Source organism: Poecilia mexicana, unplaced genomic scaffold, assembly GCF_051168715.1.
Source record: "Poecilia mexicana isolate PSO_F unplaced genomic scaffold, ASM5116871v1 scaffold_20, whole genome shotgun sequence".
NCBI lineage: Eukaryota > Metazoa > Chordata > Actinopteri > Cyprinodontiformes > Poeciliidae > Poecilia > Poecilia mexicana.
The window spans coordinates 17,236,231-17,254,863 of NW_028263389.1; the positions used below are offsets into that span (position 1 = coordinate 17,236,231).

Genomic DNA, 18,633 nt, shown 5'->3' on the forward strand with positions numbered 1-18,633 from the left:
GCCGCTCCTCTCATGTGGAGGAGGCAGACAGTGAAAAAAGATGCTGATGTTTCCTCTCAAACACAGAGATCCACCTCGGGCGGCATCGGCTCTGTCCTTATTTGTCATAAGTGTCCAAGACAAAGGCCAAGGAACGTACGAGGAACATACATTTTTAATGTGACATCCTCATCAAATTCACCACAGTGGACTGAGCAGAATGCCAATGACGCTTTATTCCTCCTCCAATTACACAGAGACAATCTAACAATATGTACACAAGCTGTGAAGGGCACATCTGCCTCCGACATGACAAAGTTGAACAGTTCAGTACTCCATCTCCTGTGAACTTTTTATGTCAGCATGGTGTTTGATTGGGAAATAACCGGTTTTCAACAAGATCTTTAGAGGCATTCATCAGTGGAGCACAAAAGGCCGGAAAATATGAAAAACGATCAGTTTCATATCGGAGCTGCTTTGTCTGTTTTTGTGACTCCTGCTGCAAGAAAGATACCTTCACTGATAGTTAGATGTACAAGAAATAAGAGAGCACTACATCATAATTATAGCTCATATTATTTATACAGTATGACATCTCGGTGAATGCTTATTTGACCAGACTTCCCTTTATCTTCGTTCGAATATGCTGACCGTTAGACTGCACCCATTATTTTACAGCGCCGAAAATGTCACAGGAGACTAAGAGATAGTCGTATCTGCCGCCGCGTTGGGAGAAAGGGAATGTAAATAATCCTAAACCGCAGCTTTCATTTCTGATGTTCTTTTCCGACGCTCTGCCCGCACTCCGTCATTATAATGAGGGAGGCTCAATTAGACGAGGTCTACAATGAAGGTTTTAAATGTCACAGAGCAGGTCCTGACATTTCTCTGTTTGATATGGAATCAGAATAGGAGTGGAGTTCACACAGAGAACTAATCTCAACCTCCGAAATAACAAATTCCACCCTGTCAGGGAGCGCCGAAGGGAGGCTTCTGTGGTCACTTAGGGGACATTTGCACCGACGGTGCTGGTTTGGACCTCTTAGAGTTTTTTAATGATGGAATCCATTAGCATTGTTTAGGGGTGTAATTAGCCCTCTGAGGAGCACATAACGAGGAGTCTTGTGGTATTTTTACGAAAGGCAATTGGGTTGTCAAATAAAAAAAAAAAAGACTTAAGAATGACAACTTTTAACTTTTGGTAATTGGAGTTACTATAATTGCTTTGGAGAACTAAACAAGGGGGGGATGAGGGGGTAAAAAAAACATTCTCAGACAACATGAGTAGTCACACAGTCTGGAAAAGTTTGGAAAAAAATCAATGGAAGTGCTTTCAATGTCTGGATAAAAATGGTAAAAGAAGGAAGAGTATTCAATATAGAATATAGTCCAGATTATATTCTCTCTACCATCAAAATGGAGTATGAGAATTTCTTCAAATAAGTAGCAAAACCAATGTATTTTATTACCAAATCATATAAAACTATCTATCTTTCTGTCAGCCTGTCCATCCATCCATTTATGGAAATGTCCAAAATTCATTGAGAATTTTTTGAATTCAAACTGGTTCAAAAACCCGGAAACGTTTCTGGAACCCAGAACGACTGAAGCGTCGCAAAGTGCTGCTGCTTCTCAAAAGATACTCTTCTCAGTCTTAATGCCACATACGCTGCAGCTCCTCTGTATGTGTTCTCAGACTGGCAGAGACTAATTTGCAATCACAGACACAGCGATTAACTGTATGTTTGTACCGACGATGGTTTTCAGCCCAGGCAGAAACTTCTACCACAGAATCATGTCTGTGTTTCATGCGGTGCTGCCTGAGGGCGTAAAGATCACAGCTAGTCAGTATTTGTTTCAAACATGTCCTTGGGGCGAGCAAATTTTTTGCATACATTCGGAATTTAATTATACAGTGAAAGGAAAAAAAAACTCAATTCCTCAGTTTAATGTCTCAGATGCTGAATTCCTTGTCTTTTATGCCGTTTAATTTGCACCTCAGGATCCTTTTAAAAAATGTCAAGTTCCTGTGAATGTGCTCATGTCAACAAAAGTTACAGCTATTAGCAGCTAATTAAGGCATTACATGTTTAATACCTACATAATTTTGCAGATTTTACAATAAAGAACATTGTTTTCCCACTATAGTGGATCATCTACATAATGTTTGACGAGGAAAAGTTGATAGTAAGTTTTGGACCAACTTGCTGAAACAAATTAAACATCGATGCAGTTTTATAGTGTATAGATTAATACCTTTCATTCTTTTTCCATTTGTTCTGATGATATAGGACAAAATGGAAGGACAAACATTTCTGGATTACGTTCACAACCGTCACTCACAGGAGGAGGCGGCGGCGGCGGAGGGGCCTTCACTGTTTAAATAGAACCAGATCCGAAAGAAGTGTGGAAGAACAGCATGCTCCCTCCGCTTGAATGTCAAAAAACAGATTGTTGGTGTCCTATCACTAGCAAGAACGGTGACCTTACAGTGGATGAAATACCATCTGCTCAGTGCTCCAGCTCAACTCTAATAAGCACAGGATTGTTCACAAAGACGAGACAGAAAAAAACCAAGAAAAAAAAACAGATAAAAAACCATTTGTACGTCTGGGCTGGGGCTATCTGAATGTCAATGAAGGCCCCGAGTGTTCTGCCGTGTTCAGATTGGAGTCTCAGACAATAGAGCCTGTGTTTGTTCTTCCTCAGAAAGTTGGAGGAGGACAGAAAAGGGGGGAGAAGAAGAAAAGGCGAGGTTGTCAGTTGAAGGGATTACGCATTGTAAGAAGTATGATCATTCGTCTCTGTTTCTGTGTCGAGTGAATTTCTTTTTATGTACCAGGATCTTTAGTTAAGCTGGTTGTTTTTCCTTAAACCCAGTAGTGATCTCTGTTGGAGGCAGCCGGGACCAGTGACTTGGCGGACAGAAGAATCACACAAACAGGTGGGTGTGGCGACGCAGTCAAACTTGGTTTCAGATATTTTATTAGTGCAACGGCAGAAAAGCAGGAATACCTTTTAGCCTGACAAGATTTTAGATGAGTCCCTTTTTTGTTTTTTTAAAGTGACAAATTTAGCTATTTCTGCTGTTTAAACTTGGTTGGTTTATGTTGTTTTCCAAAATTATTGAAAAGATTTAGCCCTTCACCTTTTCTCACCACAAAAGTTTGGAAATATCTCAGTCAGTTAGCCATTCAGATGTCCAGACTAATTCTTTTCATCTTCATTTCAACTTTAAGTTGCTACTTTCAGTACTTTCTAGATGAAATTTAAATTGCCTTTGCAATCACAATGCACTCTAATATTCAGTGAGATTATATATTGTTTGACAACAATAACAAAAATGTAACTAATATTGTTAATACTCCAGCTAATTGCTTATTGGCTACAGTTACCAACATTTGTCTTTAAAATATTAAAGTAACCGCAGTTTGCTTTAGTTGCAGCCGTACAACTTCATAAGTATGAAAAGATCCTCAATATGGTGAAATGTTACACAACTTAGCCCACAATGTAGCATCTATCCTGTACAATTCAAGTGAAGAACGATGAAAATTATGAGAGGAAGAAAAAATAAACAAAACAAAGTACCTCTGTCGCTACATATGGTTAATATTTTGTTTAAAAAGACAACAAAGAAAAACCCCCATTTGTTTATATTCATGACTGAGTCTTATTAAGTACAGTCCGAACAAAATTATAGCAAAATGATCAAATAAATATAATTTTGTATTCCAAATGAACTAATTGCAAAAACTACAAGTGTCCAACTTGCTGTAAGTTTTTCTTAAATATATATATTTTCTCAACAAATTCCATTTTCCAAACAGGTTGATTATTTTATTTTTTGGCAGACTGTGTTTTTTTTTTTTTTTTTTGAGACTTTATTACATTTGAGACATGCACATCAGAACAACAACGCTGGTGAGAACTTGAGCAGAAATTACAACGTCTACCTGAAGCTTGTGTCACAAATGGTCATTCGTTGCATCAGTGAAGTACAGGCAGACTATTTTTCACTAATCACAGAGCATTTTATTCCTTCCACAGGGTGCTGGTTTGTTAGGTCTCAAAGCTCCTGCTCACAGACATTTTTCTAGCGTTCCTCCACCTCGCTGAATGATTTTACCTTTGAATCTTCAGGTTATGAACTCAAAAAATAGAGCTTTTTTTCTTTCAAATGTATCAATTTTGGTTGTAGAAGTTAATTTTGTTGAAGTAAGCTACAAGCCTGAACACATTTCACAGGGAAAAGTTATAAACATAATGATTTTTACATTTAATAACACATAAAACTCATTACTCAACGAATAACTTAATTTATAAAGTAAAAAAAAAAAGTATCTTCTCTTCATCGTTTAATATCTCAGCTTTCTACTTTTTTATGAAAATACACCAACACAAAATACAGTGAGCTAAATATGGTGCACTCCACTGCGTTCTTTATTTAATGATTGAAGACAGCATGTGTTTTATGCTTTTGTAGCCTAATTAAGAGGCAATCAAATGCTGACTTTAATTGAAACCCCTCTAGTCATGGCTTATTCTATGGTCGCAGCATACGAGAACTTAATTGTTTTTTTGTTTGTTTTTTTTTCCCCCTCAGAAGCAGATAAACAACAGAACGTGGTGCTAATACTTATAAATCTCTGTAAATTCATGATATTTTGCAAAGCAGAAATTATACCTTGTATTTTTAATAAAATTAAACAAAGTCATACATAAATAAGTCACATCGTGACTTGACATCCCTCTGCCTTAGTCTTGGTCCCGATTTAGTAAACACAACCTACATGTCAGTGTCAAAGTTGTTGATTTATGAAGTTAAATGGTAAACTGCGACTTCCCTGGCTGACTCCCAAATGACCAAATAAGGATATTTTGTCTGAAAAGCGTGATCTTAAGGAAGTGACAATTAGTAGATGCACTTTTCTTTAACAATTTCAAGTAGCAGGAAACAAATCACACTAGTAAGTCTTTATGTAGTGCACAGTAAAAACACCTTTAAAACATTTTCTTTTGTGAAATTTAATCTCAATATAACTCCAGCTGTTCTGAGAATGCCTCCGAGGTTTAGTGGACATTAGTGAACAAACAGCATCCTGAAGTAATAGAGCACTGAAAATACTGGATAAGTTAAATTACATTACTGTAGATAGGATGATTTCCTTTCTGTCAGCAAACACATTTTGTCGAACACTTAAAGAATCTAAAATTCTAAGCTTGTCATTTCAAAATAACACGATTTACTGAAACAAAACTTTCTATCCGTCCATTTGCACCGATTTTATTTTGGTGAATCGGAGAAACGGAGGTAGCAGATTGAAGTTTGTGGTTGTAACGTGAAAAAAACATGGAACAAGTCAGAATGACTGATTCTTTTAAAGCAACATAATTTATGCTCTTTTCAGTTGGACATCTTGCTAGAGCATTAATGTATTAATTCAGGCAGCAACAGGAATTGATATTAATGTGTCATCCACAATGTCAAAAGACGGACTCCGTTTCATTATTGCCTTGCTTCGATGTACAACGTCTAAATGCGTTGGCACTTTAGGATACCTTTTAATGGCATCCTGGAACCATTCCTACAAAAGAGCTGCGTTTTATGAGCTAGAAGACGTATGGAGAAATGATGGGACAGTCTCAGCGCATCTACTGCCTAACATGGTGAGACTGCAGCTCATTGTCATTCTGTCATGTGGCAGAGCATCAGCGCAGCTCGGTACATATGGGCTGCAAGAGGCTGGCTGGAAATGGGAGGAAGGCCTATTAGATTTAATGAATGGCTGTCAAGCACAGGCCACTCTACATGTTCCATGTGTCATGTACAATGAGGATTTCTTTAAAATGGAGAAAATATACCATTTAGTCCAATGAGTCTCTCTAGTTTTAGGTCCTCAGAGGTTTTTTTTTTCCAGAACACTTTTAACACATGTAAGTGCTGATATGCTTGTATAAAAGCCTCTATCTACAAAATGAGCTTTAAAACCACACTTTGGTTTAGCTGCTCTTGTTATCAAGTACTTTAAGCATGGCTGTCACACACACACACACACACACACACACACCCCCCCCCCACACACACACACACACACAAAACATGTTTTCACCATACTCATGCCTCACATTTCCCTTTTCCAGACCCTGACCTAAGCTTCTCTGGCTTTATTTATCCACAGTTTCATCACTTACTTTCAAAATGCCCCATCTTGTTAAGCTGACAGCCAAACATCTCTTGACCTGTGCACTATTTCAGCCCACAGAAGCGTTTTGAAACCGATTCCTTGGTTTGTTGGCAGTTGCTTGGTGTAGCATCATTGAGGGGCTGTTGTCTGGGTGTTGCCTCGAGACGTTCGGTCCAGGCACACGCCTGGCAGCCACCGTGAAAGACAACAACGCCTCACGATTCACTGGTCACTAATTGGAGTGTCACTCCACAATGCTCAGAGATATGAATACGGCCTGTACAGACGTACGAACGCACAAACAGATGCCCTCATTCGGGTCCTTTTGTGAAATTTCATTTAGGAGGAAGTCCTGTATAAGGACAGCTTTTTGCAAATGAATCTTGACAGCTAATTTACATTTACAGGATTAAATATGGGAATTGTGATGTCATAGAGTATTGATGCTGCCACTGTGTTGCTGAAAGGCAGATATTTCACTCACTTCCAACTACCTGTTGTTGTGAGCTGTCAGTTTGAGGTCGACAACGACCAAAGCAAGTGAATTAGCATTTTCCATGATTTACAAAACAAAAAAAACAAAAAAAGTTGGCTGCGTGTGTTAACATGTGTGTGTTGAACTTGTAAAGGGTTCCCCAGGCCTGTCAGACAACACGTAAATGGAAGTGCCTAACAAATTTGCTGTTGGTCCTGACTTTCATTGTCCTCGCACTCTTGACCCCGATCTCGCTGCACATTATAATTGGTGCATCGATTTGACTCAGAGTTTGTCAGCGGTATATGCGTCTCTGTTTTCCGTGTCCAGGGAGACATTGATCTAATTAGAAGTCTTCATTCGTCAGCTGCAGAGTATAGTGCCATCCTTAAGGAATGATAATCTGCCTCATCATCCCAGACATAAAACACAATACAGGGCATTGTCTAAATGTAAAACAAATCATGGCTTCGCTGACATAGACAAGTTGAGAAGCTTTCTGTAAATTGCACTTTGGTTCCAGCAAACCTTCAGTTTTCTACACGCTTAATGATTTTGAGGAACTGTAAAAAGAATCAGTCAACATTTTTGTTCAAGCTATTGCAGGATTTTGCTGTGTTATAATGTAGCTGTGAGTGGGTCATTTTGTGTGAATTAGTACGAACATTGAATGCTGTTCAGGCGACATTGACTAAAAGTTTGATTTGACAAAGTGGAAAAAATTTCCTAATCATGCAGCTTTGCTGAAAAGAATGTGCTTCCATTCAACAGAAATTTTGTGCACAAACTGAAGTCATTCATTTAGCAGGTTTAATTTAATTGTGACCTGTTATTTCAGTTATGAACCTGCGTACAAACTATATCGGAAGATGGGATGCAGCACTGTCAAGATTGTGATCGACAGCGCTGGCGAATAGAGGATTACCGACACACACAACAACCCCCTTCTTTCCTATCGTTGTTTGACCATGGGAGCTGGAGAGGAAATGCATGCACGGACAGTAAAAATGAGCACCCCGGGGGTGCTGGCTGTGGTGACAGTGTTTTCTATGATTCCCGGCGGGTTACTGAGTGATATAAGAGATACTCAGGGTCTGGAAGGCCAACAGCTGGCCCGGGGCTCCACTGTTCTGCACCATCGCCAAAAGAGGGGCTGGATTTGGAAGCAGCTGTTTGTCCAGGAGGAAGATCCGACTTCTCAAATTATTGGCCAGGTGATGCTTCAAACTGAACGCCCGCCATGTCCTTGACATGGTTATTCCCTTTGAAAACACATGTTTATCATTTTCCTCAGAAAAAGTCTCCCTATACCTTCCTTTCTTCCTTCTCTGTAGGTCAAATCTGACTCTGATCGAGGCAGTTTTACTATCAAGTACGTATTATCAGGAGAAGGTGCTGGAGACGTGTTCAAGATAGACGAGAATTCTGGAGAAATCTGGACTCTGAAGAAGCTGGACCGCGAGAAAAAGGCCTTCTATGTCCTTCAGGCCCAGGCTATAAACACAAGGACCGAGGAGCCAGTGGAGCCCCAGTCTGAGTTCATAATCAAAGTGCAGGACATCAACGACAACGCTCCGCAGTTCCTGAACGAACCTTATGTCTCCAGCATCCCTGAGATGAGTCCAGTGGGTATGTATCGTCTTTGCTGTTGTTCTGAGGTGATGTAAGATGAAAGTAACTTATTTTATTCAAATGATTCAGTGTCTTGAAAGATATATTCAACTGTTTCAATTAGAGATTTTCTTTTGAGCTTTTATGTGATAGATCAACGCAAAGAAATGTTTGTGGTAAAAAATGAAAAAAATGTGGAAGGACTGAAAGTTTTGGCAAAGAGCTGTACCAGAAAACACCCAACAGTTGTTGCCCAAATTGAACCAAAGAGCGAAGGAAAATAAAACAGTGAGATATAATTAGATTCTTAACTCAAAGAAGAGTCCTGAGTGCGTTTCAGTTAAAAATAATGAGTCCAGCTTGTTTTCAGGTTCTGTGTCTACATCCAGGAAGAAAGAGAAAGATAACCAGTATATTTCCAAACTATAAAGCAGTACAGGTTTGTGTGTTTCATGAATTTTCCATTTACTGGTATGTTTACTGTAACGAGGTTGATCCAACCTTTTAGTTCTGAGATAAAAGGAAAACTGTCTTAAATGAAATCCCAAGTGAAGACCATGAACAAAGAAGCATAGGAGCGTCTGTTATCCGCCCGTCCCCCTTTCCGGAAGTTAAAAGTATTGGATTTTCTATCACAGCTTGGATGCTTTTATTGATAGATTTCTTAAATAAGCTTATTATAACCATTGCACTTTCATGCGAGAAAAAAAAACAAAAAAAAAAACATTACCATTTCATTTTGTATGTAATCTGATTCTGCTGCATAATACCCCCCAATCCGTAATAAATCACAATGAATTTGACTCAGAGAGGGAAAGTGAAAGGGGAAGGTTGAAGCGAGGGCAGCCGAAAATAGGAAACGCGGCGGTAAAGCCGCGCCTGTGAATGAAAGACAGACCACTCACATGGAAGAAAGAATGAGACAGAGAGCAGGCATGAGCAAGATATCTTAGAAACCAAGGTGAGGGCAAGGATATGGTCAGCTCAGAGAGAGGTGGCAAGTGTGAAAGATAGTGAAATAAAACTGAATCAAGGAGAGAAAACCTGGGGCAATAGGATAGAGAGATGTCCCCACAGGGCTGGAAAGGTTGTCACGCACACCTGCTCTATATTGTGAAAGGCCAGCGCGACCCCCCCCCCCCCCCACCACTCCCTTCTCTCTTTTGTCAACATCCCTCCACTAACTCTCCCTCAGACTCGCTCTGCTCTCCGCTTTTTCCATTTCCACTGCCTCCCCCTCCACCTCCTGAGTCAGACAGACAGACCCTGCGGGACTGTGGCATAATCACTTTATTTCCCTGTCGACTGGAACTGCTGCCTGAGTGTACTCTGACTGTGCAATCCGCTCCCTGCCCCCCACAGGGACCACGGTGGCCCAGGTGACAGCCACAGATGCGGATGATCCCATGTTTGGCAACAACGCGAAGCTGATCTACTCCATCCTGCAGGGGGAGCCCTACTTCTCTGTGCAGCCAAAGACGGGTACGGCACTGAACCGACACGCTGTGTGTCCGAATCCTTCCTCTGTTTCTAGAAATTAAGCCTAAAAGGATGAAGATATTAGGAAGGGCAAATTTTCAGAATAAAACTTTAAACTATCAGGAAAAAAGGTTTTTGTTTCACTAATTGCTGGGATTTTTCAGATAATTGCTAAACAGGCCATATTTTAGAAGAGAAATATATTGTAGCAGATTAATGGAAAGCTTGGTGGAAGGATACAGTGTCCTAGAAAATTTTGCCCAGACAGGAGCAGCAGTCATAAAGGTTTTGAAGTGATGCATTTATAGGAATTTGGAAGGAACGCTTGGTGATCCACAGAATGATGTATGCAAGGATGCTAATTGTTGCAGCATGCTGCAACGAAGAGAGTAGAGCCAAAAGTTACTCAAGAAATCGATCGTAGACCTATGCTGCATAGACTGTAGCTGGAGTCAGGACTTCAGGAGCCACCATATGGAGAGGTCATCAGGAAATGGGCTTCAGCTGTTGCTGTTCTTGTGCTAAATCCTCCAGAATCAGGCCTGTCACAATCATCACAGTCATCTTACATGAGATAAGAAAACAGACAGCCTGTTGGTGGTCCACAGACCTCTTTTCGCATCAAAATATGACATGTTTCTTTGCACTCAGAAGCCCAAGTCATCAAAATGATCAAAAATTATTGCTTGAAATATGCTAAAATATTTCACTCTATTTCTAATAAATCTATATAAGATTTTTTTTTTCAGATTTTGAATTTAATCATAAAAATAAATACACTTTTCAGAGATATTTGACTTTGCTGAAATGCCCCTCCAGATCTCTTTTGACAGGACCAGACTCAATCATTCTCTCATCTTCAAACATGAACGGTGACAAATTTTCATGCTCTTTCAGTACAAGTGACCTCCTCTAAAATGTGATTCAACAAGTTTTCATGAATACAGGATTCATGCTTTAATACCGGGGTCAGCCACAGCACTTCCCACACACAATGTTGACCTGAGCTGTGAAGAGCTTTAAGGGGGCATCATTGACGCTGAAGAAATTTTAAATGCAAATTGATGCAGTACATGGGAGGACAAAAGCGACTTGTAACAGAGCCCATTGTTATATTTTTTAAAGAAAGCAGAGCAGTAGGCAGCAGTTCACTGTAAACGTCTACATGTCTTTAGGTTTGTTGATGATTTCAGATGTGAGAAATAAGTATCTTTTAATTTAACATTTAAAGATGTCATGGTGGATTTGAGTGATGTGCTATATGTGATCACTTATCAGGCAATTCTGCTTAATGCAAATGCCCAAAATAATTTGTATATCAACATTATGACTTTGTTTAAAACTCTCTTGAAAAAAAAAACAAAAAAAAAAAACAATGTTTTCACTCAGTACTGATTGCATTTAATCCATTGGTGTCAAACATTAAACAGTTCAGATGAGTTTTAAAGTGAAGCAGTTAGCTCAGAGGATATTTGGTTTCCGATTAGCTTTTGTAAAGTTTAATGTCACGTTATCATAAAATTACATGCTTACACTGATGGAAAGGATGGCCTTGAAGATACCAATGGGTTCAGTCTAATTCTGAAATTGTTCTTCAGTTCACTGTTGGCCACAGCCTCCAGTCTGGCCAGACAGAAGAACCATTAAGCCATCTCAAAGAGCGCTTAACATTTCATTTTTTTAGCTGATTAAATTCTTGATGACTGTTGTGGATGGCTCTCCAAAGGACTGCTTCGGGCAATCTTTGTTTATTTACCTTTAGTTTAACGAAACATATGTACGAGCCACAGAAATGCACTTAATGAACCAAATACTTCACTTTTTCCGTCCACTCTGTCCATCTCTTCTCCCTCCGCGCTGCAGGAATCGTTGTGACGTCCTGGGCTGATATGAACCGTGAAGCCAGGGAGGAGTACCTGGTGGTGGTGCAGGTGAAGGACATGCTGGGCCTCAGCGGCGGCTACTCCTCCACCACCACGGTCACCGTTACTCTGACCGACGTGAACGACAACGGGCCCACATTTCAGCAACGTGAGTCACGCACGCGACTCGCGGCTGATGCGAAATTCTGAGGGCCACATGCGTACGTACAAAAAAAAAAAAAAAGTCTGGTAATCAATGAAAGAGTACAAAGTGTTGCAGACATCGAGGAAGTGTTTCATATTGTACCTACCAGGTATTTATTTGATCCCGCTCCTCTGGTTCGGGTGGGCGGCTGTTGCTGCTGGCGCTGCGTTTGACTGTGCACGTCGTGGCTTTCAGCCGGCGGCCCAAAATTAAAAAGCAGACAGTCGAAAGGATGAGATGGGGAAAGCTGCACACATCTGCGTGTGCGTGCGTACATGTGCCACATGCTGGTTGGATTTAATCATTCACACATGAAAGGACATTCGTCATGACCTTTGGAAACAAACTGAGCCTTCTCAGGGATAAACCTTACTAAACGACTGCAGTGGGAAGAAATCAATTCTGCAGGAAAGAGCCGGCAAGGATTGAGCTTTTAACTATTAATGTCACATCCCAATTCATAGCAGGCGCCGGTGTATCCCACAGATTCTGTGTTTGGTGAAAAAAGCCTCATTAATATTAGATGGCTGCACTTCACTTTGAACTGTGCCCTCTGCATTGTCACATAATTGCAAATTATTATCAGCAGGGCTATTTTTCCACCACCCCAGAAGCAGCTGGTTGCCTGTTGAGTTGCTCCCAGTAGTGCCAGTCTCTCAATAAGGAGCCGCTCGAAGACACAATCAGATTTTCTCATCTTCTTATTAGAGTTAGGCTGGGATTATATGGGGTTTGCCACAACTTATCTGGGACTCACACAAATTGACTATCTACCTCAGTGTTCTGTCTCTCATATCACTTTAGAAACCTGCAGAATCTCTTTTCTGGCTATTGACAATTTGCAGTCACCTTCTGTAAACAATATGTTGCTGGATAAATACTTTGTTGCATTTCACAGTAGCTTTCAAAAGCATTCATACCCCGCGATCTTTTATTACTTTTTCATGTTACGACCACAGGGTTCTAATGTGGATGAAGGCATTCTAATACATCAACAGCCTTGATCTAAATCATTCTGTTGTAGCTCTGTCCGTAAGCTTATTGCTGTTGTGCTGATGGAGAGTGAACCTGCATCCCTGTCAAAGTCTTTTTCTAGGATTGCTCTGCATTTAAGCTCCATCTCTCTTCCTGTTAACTGTGATAAACTGTGATATGCTGGATAAAAGCATTCCCAGATAATAATGCTGCCACCACTGTATTTCACTATGAGAATGTTCAAGGTGAGCTGGCTGTTTTATCATTTCTCCACGCATCGTGTTTTGCATGTAGGCTAGAAATGTAACGTTTTTTCTTGTCTGCCCAAAGCATCTTCTTCCATATTTGCTGTATCCGTTACATGACTTGAGGCATTTTTGCAAATTGAACTTCCGACTAATTCTTTTTAAACGACACAATATTAGAAGATCTTGCACAGGCAATGCTCCATGTGCATTGTACATACTAGTATTGCAAATGTCACTATGTATGGTGTGGCCTCACTTTCAACAATGACATTCTTTTTTGTCAGTTTTTCATAAAGCCCAGTCTTATGGCAAGAACCACATGTACTGCAGTTTCTTCTGAGTTTTTATGAACCTCTTGGTAGTGTCACTATTTTCTGAAAACTATGCATGACTTTCTTTAATCTTCACACACATGTGCAATTTTGTCTTGGACATTCTTACAAAAACCTTAAAGTACAATGAAGTTTGTTGTTGTGACTTGATAAAATGTGGCCAATCCGTTATATGCTGACTTTCACTTCCAAAGGCATTAAATAACACTAAACTTCTCCTCTTTCCATAGATGTGTACACCTTTGCTTTGCCTGAAAATGCAGCCATTGGGACCACAGTGGGTAGAATCATGGCAGAAGATGGAGACATTGGCAGTAACGCCAAAATGACATACCACCTGGAAGATGACCTGAACGAAAGCTCCACTTTTAACATTGAAACGGACCCAGTGACACAGGAAGGAGTGATCCTTCTGGCCATGGTACATACAGTATATGTGCAATTTGCTTTACATTCACAGAGAGATCTCAAAAGAACTTTATCTAATGAAAACCTTTCAGATTTTTTGCCACTCATTTCATAAAGGAAACTCATATATTTTATAGATTAGTTACACATGGAGTGAAATATGTCCTCCTTTTACTCCTGCCTGACATGGAGGTGACCAGCCTGTGGTTCTGCTGAGGTGTAACAGGAGCCCAGGCTGCTTTGATAGCAACTGTTAGCTCATCTGCATTGCTTGGTCTGCTTGTTGATCTAGACAGAGAGAACACTTAGAGGTTGAAGAAACCTTAGCAGATGTTTTGAGTTTATTTGCTGATATGGGTGCGGCGCCATGAGTTCACAATCTTTTACTTTTTTTTTTTGCAGGATTCTAATTCTCTCAAACTGGGTTGGGGTTTTTATAACCTGTAAACATCAAAATTACAAGAAATAATGGTTTGATCTACATAATATGAGTTTTACTTTGTGAAATGACAGACAAACATATTGAACTTGTTCATGACATTCTGCTTTGTTTTTATAACTGCTTGAAATCTGAGTGGCTAGGTTTACTTATCTTAATCTGCTGTGCTTAAATTGCTCTTGCCAGGTGGTTGGGGCGCTCGGCAGTCATTCATCCAGTGGCCCGCTGTGTTTTTGAGTAAAAAAATGTTTAAAGCTGACAGGAAATTTGAAAAGATCACTTGATAATTATGTGTTATTGGAATATTGGGAAGATTAATATCTGAACACCAACTATAGTCTTAAAAAAATGCAAAAGTTTAAACAAACTTTAAGTAATGCTAAGCCTGGTGGGGGCACAAGTAAAGCCTGGTGGCCCGCCAGGCTTATAATCCACTGGGGGAAGGAAGCCCTGCTCTCGTAGATCAGCTGTGGTCATAGCATTTCTTTTTCATGGTTTCATGGTTGAAATAAGTATCTTTGCTGTACATATATGTTTACAGTATGCCAGTTATCTTCCTATGGAAAATATGTTTTACTCCTTCTTTTATTTTTCTTTGCATGAAAGTGACTGTGACTTTAAGAAAAAAGAAACATTCTGTAAATTCACTGAATAGTTGGTTGCCCTTTACACTGGATTTAGACTGCCATAAGGTCTGTAATGCCTCCAGAACTGTTCAAACAAGTGTCAATTGGGTTAAAATTGAAAACTTATGTTTAGGTTTGAAGGCAACTGTGACACCACCTATATTACATCTGCCCTAGGATGCTCTCTGATATCTCTGTCACACTATCCTTTTTGTATTCCAGTGGTGTTGAAATACATATTGTCCTGGAAAAATAATGGTTTGGCATCACAATATGTGTATCTGACACTCATACCAAATTTGATCACCTGGTACGTTGTCACAGATTTTTTTGGGCCTGCCACTACAATATCGCAGCAATGAATCAATAATAACATTATGTTTTTTCTACATTTCTTACCGTCTTAAAGCGTTGCTCACCTCACCATGTCAGATGCTTGAAAATGCAGTAAAACTGCGAGCTTGAGTTACTTTCTGATCAAGTTGCTGCCCACGTGTAACCACTCATTGATCATTGAAATTAAATTTCCAGATGATTAATTGATCGGTAAATACAACGAATGTAAAAAATAAAAAAAGCCATCATTGCGAAAGTTAAGTAAACATTTTGATGCAGCAGAATACTATAATTTTCATGCTCCCAAAACATTCTCATTTTTGAAAATGGGCGTATGTCAAAAACTTGACAAGACAATATATTTCTTTCCAAATCCCAGAAAATCCAAAGCTTTTATGTTTTCTTTTGATCATTCAGAACTGATCTCATCAGGGCTCTAAAGCATGAAGCTGTGACTGTTATGCATTTGTATGATGCTAAGTTTTCTCTGACAGTGTGGCAGATTATTTTCATATTTGAACTGTAGCATAAGAAAATGCAGATTCTTAGCAAACGGTACTAAATGCACAATTTGGAGTTGGCTGTGTTTCCCTCACACCCTTTTCTATGGCTGGATTTTTGTTGACATAGGAGTTTTAACTTGTTTTAACTTTGTGGTAAGATTCCTTCAGTTACAGGTAAAGAAGGTTCCTATGGTAGCCTTGTCTCTATTATTTCCAGTGGAGGGATTTGCATGACGGTTTCTAGCCTTGGCGACTCTTCTTTCAAAACCTGTGATGACCAACACATGTAGGTTACTGCTGCTACCAGCCGATCCCCACACCAATGACCTAGATACTGTATGTTGCCATCATGATAAAGAACTAGTGCTCCACAGACATTTTGTAAATGCTCAAAGGAGACATAACAGGAAACTCTCACTCCATCACTCTTGTCAGGAGCGCCACAACGTCCTATAAACTTCTCCAAGATCCAGCAAAGACGTTTCACATTGTAGCTGATGAAATGCAGCAAAGTCTGGCTGAAAAGTGTTCATTCAACTGGACACATTTGAAATGTTTAAGACAGTAGAAAAAAAAATGCATTCATATTTAATGAGTAAGAGGCATTCAATTTTCCCCCGGGTATTTCTTTGAAGGGCTTTATGGTGGGCAATCAGTACTAATGAAGGTCTGCACATATTTTCCCACAGTACTGAGAATCTCTCAGCTAACTTTAATTCAGATACTTTTAAGGATCTAAATGCTTTATTGACAGTGGAGTATTTAAAGATCTGGGGAAGGATGTTTTCATTCCATCAGTGATTCATTTCTCATTAGCTGTGTTTACATGGACTATCTATAATCAGCTTAATAGCCCAATCAGTAGTAAGAAGATCGTCATGTAAACACCACAATCAGATCGGACTGATCTAGTCTGGCTCAATCAGAATTAATTTTTAATCAGATTTAGAAAGCTAGAGTAACGTTTTTGTATGGATCAGCAGAAAATCAAATCTGATCCGTGGGTACATTTAAGTGTAGTCTTTTTTTTTTGTTCTGGTTGAAAAGTTTAGAGTTATTTTCTTCATATATTTGAAACTTTTCAGCATCACAGAATTAGGAGCTTTCATCAGCTGTAAACACATTTATTCTGCAGTGGATTCAAGGATATGATCAGCGTTTCAGAAATTAGACATCCTTCTAGTTTACTACACTGCAAATTTCTGCTTCAATTACTTCTTTAAAACAGTACAGAGTTCTGTGTTTTTCAGGGCTGAAACGTAATTTCAGATCTGCAAAACAATCCGAGTCTCTCCCTCCATTTGTCTCATGTCTCACAACATGATGATAGTTTTAACAAGCTTTACTGCAGCTTTAAGCCTGACTAGCAGTAACTCAAATACTTACATGACTTGCATATGGAACCCTAATATTTTTGTTTCCACATAAAGTCACAATAGTGTGGAAAATATATCTGCATGCGTGATCCAAAAAAGCAGTCTTCTTTTCACAGTTATTACTGTATAACGGTCCAGTCTTTATTATGTTGCTGTTATATTGTTGCACAGTATAATACCATCTAGTGAAGGGTCAGTTCAGGCAAACTTACCATCCAGATTTTTGCTCTTGCACTTTACAACTCGCATTCTGCTGAAATTTACAAATGGTCGTCACAGAGTGGTGCAGAAGAAAACCTTGGCTTTTACTACTGAATTTTTTGTCTTTGAAACGCAGGTGTTCGTAAAAGTTCAGTAATATAAAGGAGTTTAAGAGTGTGCACACTTTCTTCTTTCAGTATAGTTCTTTTCACTGCTCTCACCATCCATCTTTACTGTGTCTGGTAAATGTTCCTGCTAAGTCCAGCTTTGAAAACACCAGGCTATTACTGCTCATATATTTTCCTGCAGTGACTCTGTGACTTTGTTTGCAGGTAGAAAACACAATTCACAGACTGACTTCATGTGTTTTGCGATGTTTCCCTCCAGGGAAGCTTAAAATAAAGAGGTCATGCTGGCAAATAGGCTCAAATCACAAAAAAGATGGAGTAAAAAATGATAACTTTATTAAATAAGGGTAAAAAGCGACCTAAACCAACCTGGCCTAATGTGCAAAACTAAATGCCCCCATGTACTAGTAAATTATCAATCCATCTTAGTGGATTGATAATTGGCTATGGTTTTTCAGCCATATTGAAATAGATGTCTTTCGCAAAACTGCAATGAAAATACTTTTTCACATCATACCAGTCAGGTGATCAACAGCCAAATGCTACTACTGGCGAAAATGCCAAAGAAGACAACAGGAAGTAGTAGTCGAAGAACGGTGGTTTGTTTTTGTTGTTTTGTTTTCTGGACAGTGTGCAGCTGCCTCCACCAGAGCTCTCACAGCATCGCGCAGTTCATAAAAAGTTGTGTGTTATTAGAACATGTTAAATCCATAGTTTTTCTGTAAAATTGTCAACTATGATTTCCCCAAAAGGTTGCATACATAGCTGCTTGCCATGATTTTGAATGACTTATAGCAGAGACAAGCTTGTTCTTGTATGATTTCAATTAATTTGATTAATTAATGGAGAAATCAAAATGGTAAAATTGTGGGGGGGTTTACATTAGCTGAATCTAGACAAAGATTTGTGCACGTTTGTAATGGAAACGTTGCTAGTGAAAGACAGGATATTATGTCCTAAAACACTCTAAACTGTACAACTATTTCTACGCGACTCGCCTTGTCTGGTCATCCTGTAACTACACATACATGGTTGGAAATAAAATATATATTTTTTCCAATTAACATAGAATGAGTCAGAATTGTTTTCCAGCACAAACACTGTAAGTAATTTTTTGCTTTTCACGACAGGCAGGAGATTTCTACTTAAATGCCATAAAATGGAAAATAAATATTGACTTTGTTTAGGAATCATTTTGAGCGCGTGGTAATGTTTCGCCCGCTGTTTTCCTATTAGTCGCATCTTAATGTTTTTTTCAAAAC

General features: G+C 39.3%; 1 protein-coding gene across 1 annotated transcript in view; it reads left to right on the plus strand.

Annotated features, from left to right (window-relative positions):
* cdh19 (cadherin 19, type 2) overlaps positions 1 to 18,633 on the plus strand; it is a 121,068-nt gene that overhangs the window by 85,370 nt on the left and 17,065 nt on the right. The window contains exons 3-9 of the mRNA XM_088001229.1: positions 2,689 to 2,767; positions 2,860 to 2,923; positions 7,481 to 7,856; positions 7,977 to 8,271; positions 9,616 to 9,735; positions 11,596 to 11,763; positions 13,585 to 13,775. Of these exons, the coding sequence (XP_087857355.1) occupies positions 7,611 to 7,856; positions 7,977 to 8,271; positions 9,616 to 9,735; positions 11,596 to 11,763; positions 13,585 to 13,775 (1,020 nt within the window). The 5' untranslated portion in view covers positions 2,689 to 2,767; positions 2,860 to 2,923; positions 7,481 to 7,610. The remainder of the gene's footprint in view (positions 1 to 2,688; positions 2,768 to 2,859; positions 2,924 to 7,480; positions 7,857 to 7,976; positions 8,272 to 9,615; positions 9,736 to 11,595; positions 11,764 to 13,584; positions 13,776 to 18,633) is intronic.